Genomic DNA, 9,734 nt, shown 5'->3' on the forward strand with positions numbered 1-9,734 from the left:
CCGTGTCCGCTCTCCCCACGCCCGGCAGTCCCCGTGGAGACAGTCCAAGCCCGCCTCCCACCGCGACAGGACCCGCCTGCCCCGGCCCTTCCCGTGCGGCCGCGGGCTGGCCCGGGGAGCACCGCGACCACCTCGCGGGCTCCCGGGAAGCAGAGCTGCTTGGGCTGCCCGGCACAGAGCGGGTTATTCCCAGACCGGGAGCTCAGCCGAATAAATATTCGGAGAGGTCTTTCTGAACCCTTCAGGTTCACAAACGCAGAGCCCTGAAGGCACTCAAATTTCAGAGATGTGAGGAGGATAAAAGGCCTGTGGACATCCGACAGAATTTTAAATCAAGTCCAATTCAACAGTACAGTAGCATTTTGCCAGGGGAGTCTTTAAAACCCTGCTACCGACTCCATTTCCTCCAGTGTCCTATCTGTAGGGGTCCCACCATTCCCGTGGATGTGAACCAAAAATACTCAGCAGAAACCCGCTGATCCTTCTGTTCCCTGCCAGTCGTTACTTCCCAGAGAGACTGCTGTATTTACAATTAGCCATTAAGAAAGGGGAGGGGGGGAGGGGACGGAAGCCTATAGAAGAGATGCCATTTCACTCCTGTGTAGACTAGAGTATGTGATGTGCATGTTCAGCCAAGCTGACTCGAGTCTCTTAAGTGTTCCCTGAGCAAACCACAACCTGGAAGGCTGCTTTTACACCGCAGCCAGAATGCTGCACGAAACTGACTTCAATTCCAGTAGCTGTCGGGTGCCTGATCTCCTAACTGCATTTGGTGGGACATGCTGAGGAGCTACAACTGCTGTGCCAGTTTCAGGCAGGAAGTATGTTTCCGGTTAACTGCACTTTAAACCCAGAAAGAACAGTGTCCAGTTTAACCACTTCCTGAAGTTCGATCTTCGCCCTGGAAAGATGGACTTTTGGGACTAATTTTGGGATAGAGCTAGACTCGATGCAGGCCAGTGAGCCAAAATAAACACTTTTTGGACTGATGCTATGATTTCAGTGCTGTAACATCTACCCATTAGTTTATGACCTGCCAAATGTGCTTTGACCTTTAAATGATACAAGCATTTACTTAATATGCCTGAAGGCTTAGAAATTCATCCCTGTCTCCTCTGAGTACTCCTCAAGAGCACATCCCATCTTCAGCAAACAGAAGAAGGAGCCATGCCTTTTATATGGCAGGCAATGTAAACCAGTTTTCTACAAGTGGCTGAAATGGATTGCACTACAAGCAAACTTAGAAAAAAAAAATCCAAAAATCCCAACCCTTACTGCTTTGAACCCTTTCCTGTCAAGTACCTTATAAATACTTGATGTGTTCAGTGGAACAGTGCTATAAACACCTATCTTCCAGCCCTTTCTTCCCCTTTGCATGAGAGGCCATCTATAGACCAAAAACTGCAGAGCTCCAAGAAGATGGTTTGGCTGCATAAATACGGGGCAGATTTTAAAGACAACACTTGTCAAGAGGGCAGCAGTGGATGGCACGGGGGGAAAACCTCCACTTAAACAGAGCTACTGCACAAGAGAATGCTTCAGTGTCACTCACTACAACTCCTTATTCTTGATGACAGCCACCTCCTAGCAACAAGTGGCACATCTGCTTTCAAGATGTGCTTTGCTGTTTCCTGACAACCACCAAAAAAATCAGTTTTCCTCTGAACAGAAGCTCCAGTTGTGACATTTTAATTTGTTGCTTTAGTAGAATCATTACCACCCCATCCCAAATGTCATCAGCCACCTCACCGAGCATGGCTTTTCAGAAAACGAGCCTCAGAGCTGGTGACCCGACTGCTGCCCTGATGCTTGCCAAGTTTAGGCCTGTGTCTCATTTTGAGAGGGGGCAGGGGAGCAGGTTCCATATAAAAATTATTTCAACGTGTTCTATTGGTTTTAAGCCCCTAGAGAACACTCTCGCAGGCAATCTGGTCTCAGTCTAGCATTATTATTTCTATTTTTACAAGTTTAGTCAAGCTGTTGCTGGTACTCATGCATACAGTGGCCTACTGCACATGAGGCAGCCAGTTCAGGACTGTGCACGATACACTCCAGCACGGCAGGGTTCCAGAAAAAGAGCAGTGCTTCCGAAAGCACAGCAGGCTAGAAAAATCAGCCCTCCCTCCCTAACAAGAAATTCGTAGTAGACGCTCCGCAGCAGGTTGTGAAGGCGGCCGGGGCAGACACTGCTGGGTGGGGGAGGACGGGAGGGGCCACGTCCCACTGTGGGGGCTTCGGGGAAAAGCAAGCGGCCGCCTCCAGCTCCTAGGAAAACGAAAGGGAGCGATGGAAGAAGGAAACCGCCCGCTGAGATGGCGCAGCAGGAAGGGAGCAGGACGCGGCGTTACCTGGGCTGGGTGGCGGCCGAACCCCTCCTCCTCCTCCTGGTCCCTGCACAGGGCCGTCCGCAGCCGCTCCAGGTGCTCCCGCAGGGTGACCCGCTGGTGGAAGGAGAAGGCCGGGTGCAGCGAGGCCATGGTGAAGAGCAGGAGCAGCTCCTCCTGCGCGCCGCAGCCCAGGCCCTGGGCGGCGGGCAGCCCGGCCTGCCCGTTCTCCGCCGCTCCGTCCATCACCACCACCACGTCCCCCTCCTCCTCCTCATCCTCTTCCTCGTCCTCCTCGGCCGGGGCCCGCCGCGCCGCCGGGCAGCTCTGCAGGATGGAGTCCACCTGGGGCAGGAGGCGGTGCAGGCGGCCGGCGGCCTCGCGGTTCTCGGAGCCCAGCAGGGCCAGGTACACGATGAGCTTGGAGCGCACGGCGGGGTCGCGGAAGTCTCCGAGCTGCCCGGGGTCGCTGAGCCCGTTGGCCTTGGCCTCCGAGTCGCGGAGGCAGTGGTAGTCCTTGCGGGCCAGGTCCTCCAGGCAGGAGCCCAGGAACCGCAGCTCCAGCGGGTTGCACAGGTCCAGCAGCCCCACCATGAACTCAAGGCGCTGCGCCGAACCCAGTACCAGCCCGAACCATTCGTACACCGTCTCCTTGTCGGTGCGGGCGGCCGCCGAGCCGGGACCGCCGCCGCCCGGAGCGCCGAGCGCGGCGGGGGGGGGCGGCGGGCCGGGCCCGGGCCCCGGCCCCAGGCCGTGCAGCCGGCTCGGCCTCTCCAGTCCGCAGCCCCTCCCCGCCGCCGCCGCGGCGCCCCCGCGAGCCCGGGGCACCTGCTGCTGCAGCGGGAGGTGACAGTCCAAGGCACCGCCGGGCTCCTTCAACCCCGCCGCCGTCGCATCTTCCGCCGCCGCCGCTGCCTTGTGGCTCGTCTGCTTCAGGGGCAGCTTCATCTTCAGCATCCTCGGCGGCGGCACGGGAGGGACTCGGCGCCCGCCGGGACCCGGCGGCAGCAGGAGCGGGGAGGGGGGGGAGGGCACGCGAGGCTCAGGCGAAGCCGCTCATGCCGCTCATGCGGCCCGGCCGGCGCGGGAGCGGCGCGCGCGCGCGGGTGGGGGGGGGCGGCAGAGCGGGCCCGGCGGGCGGGGAGCGGGCGGGCGGGGCGGGGCTCGCTCGCGGCGTCGGCGGCGGCGACTCCCCGTCTCCGCCTTTGCCCAGCGCGCTCTCGCGGCGGTCCCCCCTCTCCCCGCCCTTGCCCGGTGCCCGCGCAGAGCCGGTGGGCGCCGGCGGTTGCGCGCTCGCGGCCCCGGGCGGCGCGACAGGACCGGCCGAGGCCCAAGATACCGTTGGGGGTGAGAGGGGCGGGCGGAGCGCGCGCGCCTCTCCGCCTATCGGCGCCGCCCGCGTCAGCGCGCGCCCGCCGCCGCCGCCGCCGCCGTGGGGAGGGCTCGGAGGGCGGGGGGGGCTCGCGGGGCGGGGCGTTACGCGCGGCGTTGCGCGGGGCTGTGCGCGCGCGGCGCGCCCCCGGCGCGCGCGGCCCCCGCGGCCCCGCCCCGCCCCGCCCCGCCCGGGGCCCGCCCTCCCCGCGCCCGGTCTGGGAAGGGGTGGAGGCCACGCGTGTGCTCCGGGAGTTCCACTGCTCCCGCCGGGGGAAACAGCGCGGCGGTTCGCCTGGGACCAGTCCAGGAGCCAGCCGCCTTGTCTTCTGGGTAAAAGATTTCCCTGCTGTACGGCCGTGCGTTGGCTGATGGCTCTGCTGTGCAGAGCCACGTGGGTTTGCCCAGAGCCGGCAGGAGCAGGCCCGGAGCTGTGCAGTGCCGGTGGTGGAACAAAGCTGATGGCAGGAACATGGCTGCTACGGGCCTTTCTAATTTCTAACGCAGTTGAAACTATTGCTGTTGTAAGAGGTCTCCTTTTTAAAATGGCCATTGTTACAGTATCGTGGCTTTCTACCCGGCTCTTTTTACGCTAGGGAAATACACGGAATATTGCAGAAAAAATAAAGGACAGCAAAATGGTTTAGGGATACTCTGTTAGGAAAGAGCATGCTTTCTTCGCTCTTGTTCCCCCCATCCTCTTCCCAGCTGTTGTGATTCACGACGATGAAGAGCCTACGATTATAAGATTAAGCAGTGCTCTGACTAATCAGAAAGTTGCAATGCTCCTCACTTCGATTCCCGCACAGTTACATAAAGGCAGTGTATTTGAAAGCAGAATCAAGTCTGTGGCTTGCAGAACAGCACAGCAAGAATATAAACGAGTTTTAATTACAAGTATACAGAGTAGCGTCCCTGAACTGCTTACAGCAATAAACTGCCAGATCTGACTCCTCCTTATCTGTCAGACCAGAAGCCGACAGTGCTACAAGGAAGGAGTTTATCAAACGGTTAAGAAAATGTCGTGCAGATTATAACAGTCTTGTATGCATCACTCGGATTTGCCACAGAGCGGTCTTGAATGGTGGCTACAGACTACACCATATCCTGCATTTTTATATATGTGCAGCAAATATACGTATTTTATTCTAAAATATTAAAGGACTAACTTCTAGGTAGCAGATGTTAGGTTTTCATATTCCTAATGACTGCCTGATCCTCTTGTAGTGACAAAAATGGACTTAAACCTGACTGAGTGCAGCTTTCCTTGTTCATTGGTGTCACGGTGTCGCAGGAGTGGAGTGGTGAGTGGGTCAGGTCTTACCCTTTCATCCTGGACCATTCTTTGGTGGTCCCAGGGCCAGGAAGGCAAAGAAAAGTCACACAAAGTCTCATTAACTTTTTTTATCCTCTTTTATTTGGTTCTGTTTGCCTGTTAGGGCCTGACTGGACCTGTGAATCGTCTCAGGTCATTAGTCAAAGCAGCTATCACTCCAATATGATATTTTCTTACATTGTCATTATGAAGTAGTAATTTTAGAATTACAGCAATTCTTGTCATATTATCATTATGTTTTTTTAAAAAAAAAATTACCGTGACTATCTCTGGGGATGTGCCAAGCTGCAATCTTGGAAGTGCAGAAACAAGGCTTGAGGTTTCTGCTTAGTAGTTTGAGCAGGTATTTCAACAGTCTGAATAGAATTTACAAGTTCAAAGTTACAATTATACGAATGTTATAAATAACATTTCCTACTTTAACAATCTGTGATTCAAATAAAACATGACATAGTTCCAAACAGATAACACCCCAGAGAGTGCAGAAGCAATTTAGTTTTGAGGGAAGGGGATGAGGGGAATGACGAAAGAAAAGGTCTGCTGGTCCATTCATAATTCCACAAAGGTGAGATAAATTGCACACGCATGAGGGTAGTGGTTGAAAGTATGTTCCCCTGGTACAGAGTGTAGTTGGAGCCCATCCCTGTTTGTGACAGTTCCCAAGCTGATCCTTAGTTTCACAAATAAGGTTAAGAACCTGATTAACTCAACTCTTCTTGATTTCCCCTTCTTAGTGGCTTAAACTATGATACTTGAGGAAAACATATGAAAGATGTACAGTCAGAAAAAAAAAAAAAAAAAAAAAAGGAAAAGGAATAATATGAGAAAGCAAAAAGAAGACAAGGAAATTTCAGGCTGACTTGCAAGTATTTCAGTAGCTGAGGGAGGTGTCAGCAAGGGAGAGGGCAGCGAGGAAAGAGAACTGAAACTTAAGTGCCCAGGAGAAATGAAAGTGAAACTCAGGGCTGTGAATGGAATGAGGACATGGTGGGGAAATGCTCAAACAGTGACAAGCTGGTACAACAGCAATACTATGAAATTATCTTGCCTAGGACAGGTGCCCTGGAGATTTTTTAACCCGGTTTCTTACAAAAATGTATAGCTTGCATAGATCTTTAATGACTTGGGCCCACAGTCATGCTGACTTAGCGTAAGCAATGGTACAGAGCCTTAGAGGGAAAAGTATGTCTGTAATCTCTATCTGAGCTGAAAGCCAGATGAACTCTGACACAACACAGAGCAGGCGGAGGAGCAGGCAGGACAGTACTGCTGGTTTGGGAGCCTCATAGCCCCTCTCTGGGAAGTGGCTCTCGTTGGAGTACATCAGGGGTCTGGTCTGACATCCCAGGTCAAGGGCCAGGAATGTACCACGTGGAGCAAGAAGCTGTGTCCAAGAGAGCCGCTGTTGCCACAACTGGATTTGCAGCAAAAGGAATAGTGGCTATTCTGAGTCTTCCCCCCCTGCTGCCTTTTCACCTGTACAGCATAACCCCTGTTCAAATTATCAAAGCCCCAGAGCCTCCTGAGTGCACTGAGGCTTCATTGCGGGTCTAGAAGTGTTGTCCTTACTGACAGATCCTTCTGGGAACCTGGTTGCCACTGGCTGCTGGCTCCACTTTTCTGCCTGGCTGTGACCATCACTGTTTGGATACATGAGCTGTGGAGAACACCAGGGGATACACAGGCCAAGGAGAGACTGTTTCCTGTATCCAGTGTGTCACCCTACCATGTACAGGCAGCCACAATGTGTCTTTCGAGTGAAACATCGTTCCTCACTAAGTTCTTCCAAAGAGGTCATTGGCATTGTGGGGGTTTTCTTTACCGGGCCTAAAACTTCCCCAGCAATGCTTTTAGAAGGGGGAAAGCCACTAAGAAAAATAAAAAACACAGCACTGAGACACTGAACTGAATGCTGAAGCTAAGGGAGGAACTAACAAAGCAACCTTCAACACCATTCCACATAACATTTCTTTAGTTTTTTTAATAATCCTGTTTTTTTCAATATTGACTTCTCACTAACACGGTCAGAAGATTTTGCATTAATTTCAGCAACACATAAAACCAGTTTCACAGTCTGTGAAACTCATTTTGTTTATGCCTTTGATCCTACTAAGGATCTGCTGAAATTGTTTTGTAAGAACAGGAATGAGGTTAATCTGTGGCCCACTTAAAAATCAGATAGGAATGCTGCAGGATATATAGATATATATTTCATATAAATATATCAGGATTTTTTTTTCATGTTGATACTGTTCCCTGGGTACTGTCTTTGCCAATAAGTGTATTCACTTAAAAAAAAAAAAAAAGCTGTAACAAATGCTCAGTGAGGATCTCTGCATGGATTCCCGTCCTACAGGGTAGAAGATACATAAATAGGGAAAGAAATCTTTCTATCCTCCTTTTCTCCTTTATTCCCTTTCTTCTTGTTTCCCAGACTGTAGGAAGATCAACTACTTTTTAATACAAAGTTTGCAGATGTGTTTAATCCACAGTCAGTTCTATGGGCTATTGTCAGGTCTTTCAGCCAAACTCCTAAGGTGTAAGGGAATTGTTTCAGAAAATGTCAGACAAATGTCACACCTAAAAAAAAAAAAAAAAACAACAACCCAACAAAAAAAAAACCCAAAACAATCTGGAAGAAAAGATGAGTTCCTTGATAAAGCTTTGGGGCAATTTTGCTGACTCATGATTTGTCATTTATCTCATGACAGTTGGCATTTTTTTGTGTAACTTACATTTCATAAAAATGGGAGGAAGTTACCTTTTAGCCCTGGGATCTGGAAGAAAAAGCCTTGAGAATGTGACAACTTGAAATTCACTACGAATAAAGACTGTCAAATTGATAGGTTGTTATTATGATTTTTTAATTCTTGTTGCTGTGATGGGTTATGAATATTTGAGCTAGTTTATTCTTTCAGCCTCTTTTTCAGCAGGAGTTGAGCAAGCTTATGTTTGAAAACTGAAGATATGTTTAAGAAATGACATTTTTTTAATAGGCATGTCTGGATTGAAGACAGACATTTTTAGGACTTTATATTCAATATGAGTAGTAAAATGCAGAAGATGACCCGTAGTCGTAAATATGTTAGCATCCAGTGTAGGAGTAAACATACAATTTTAAGCACAGTTTAAATAGTTTAAACATAGTTTGGGATTTAAAGTTACTGAAAAATAAGTTCAGCGTAGGCAGAGGGTGTGTTCCCAGGATCAACTTCATTATGAAAGACTATTTCTAAAGTTAAAGTTGTTGGTTATTCATTTGCAAAGGTCACCTATCCCAGGGCCTCTTTGGTAAGCTTGCCAATAAAGGTACTGTTATGAAACACGGTTGCAAATTTCAGCTCCCTGTTCAAGGGAAGCTGAACTAAGGCTGCAGTCTTCTTTTGCATAACTGTCAAAGGTGAATTATTACTATTTTCAGCTGGATGCAGCTCAGAAACCTATGAAAGACGGAAACATTACTAAACTGCTAAGATAGGGGGGTCTATTTCAACTCTTCTGTGCAAAGGGAGCAGGTTCCTTGCCTGTGTGGCATTTCAGCCTGTGGTACGCATGGCAGTCTGTATTGGTTTGCTTTTCTCCATATAAAGCTGTCAAGAGAATTTAAGGAGAGTTAAGCATTCGGAAGTGTTGGGATATTCTTATCCCTGGATCTTCTGTCCATCAGTTTCCTTGGAAATTGGAAGGAAATTTTCAATGAGATTTTACCATCACAGAGCACAGCCTGCACTGATTCAGATCCCCCTGAGGTCAAGGCAGTATATATCGTGCAGTACCAAGGCATATTGTACTCAGAAATGAAATTTGCACAGAAAGCTACTACCCAGTCTATATGACAATTCCGTTTCGGGGAAAAGAGTAATGGGATTTTCAACACCATTCAGCTTCAGGCTTTCTAATGTTTCAGCGAGGACAGTGGTGAAATGCCTGTGACTCCAGGGTGTTACAGGTGAACCATCAGTGTGTGCCTTCACAAGGAGCAGCACATGAACTCATAAACATGAGCAGTCTGCACACACCGCTCGGCTAATGTCAGGGCTTTGCTGTCATGGGAAGTCCCCCTTAAATAAGACCATTAGACAGAAGACCATTTAAGTGCATGCCCAAACCAGACTCTGTTCTAGTTAGTGGTGAAGGGCGTCCTTAAGTGTAAAGCACTGAGGTTTAAACACCTACACAAAGAAAAGACTTAGGCCATCTTAAACATGTGATGAAAGTTAATTGAAATCTGTTCTGAAATGAGGGCTCGCAGGAGGAATGTGGGTGTGGCTCAGGCACCAGGCCTACCTGATATTAGTCATGTGTATGATAATTATATATGCAACAAGCACCCGGAGTAAAACTGAAAGGTATATTGGTTAGATTATTTCATAATCTCTACACTTGGACCAGGAGGAGGAGATGAGCAACCTGCTGGTCAAACCGTGAGGAACCATCATGTGCACTGGAGGTTCTCCAGAGCAAAACTGTCATCTGTATGGATTCCAAGGGACCAGGGAAGAAGCACTATATCTTGGCCTTTTAAATGTACAGTCACAATCACAAAGACCAAGGGGTGTCAGCGTGAGCTGCAGAAGAGTCATGAGTCACTTATGAGATTTGTGCTGCAGAAGGAACACATTATCCCTTTGCTCTGCTGGTAGTGCCAGTCTCTTTCTGTCTTAAATGATCCATCTGCTGCTGCCCAAATTAGACACACAGCT

At 49.9% G+C, this 9,734-nt stretch overlaps 1 protein-coding gene across 10 annotated transcripts in view; it reads right to left on the reverse strand.

The window, feature by feature from the left end:
* Nucleotides 1–3,714, reverse strand: part of ZCCHC2 (zinc finger CCHC-type containing 2) — a 42,525-nt gene extending 38,811 nt beyond the window's left edge. For 5 of the 10 annotated variants that reach the window (XM_051799368.1, XM_051799367.1, XM_051799362.1 and 2 more), the window contains exon 1: nt 2,349–3,712. In XM_051799368.1, the coding sequence (XP_051655328.1) occupies nt 2,349–3,281 (933 nt within the window). In that variant the 5' untranslated portion in view covers nt 3,282–3,712. Of the gene's footprint in view, nt 1–2,348 lie in introns of all 10 variants that reach the window. The other 5 variants (XM_051799360.1, XM_051799359.1, XM_051799366.1 and 2 more) reach the window with 3 other exon arrangements.
* Nucleotides 3,715–9,734: the final 6,020 nt, after the last annotated feature.

The sequence above is a fragment of the Manacus candei genome, unplaced genomic scaffold (assembly GCF_025592945.1).
Source record: "Manacus candei isolate 608988 ecotype Guabito, Panama unplaced genomic scaffold, ASM2559294v1 h1tg000049l, whole genome shotgun sequence".
NCBI lineage: Eukaryota > Metazoa > Chordata > Aves > Passeriformes > Pipridae > Manacus > Manacus candei.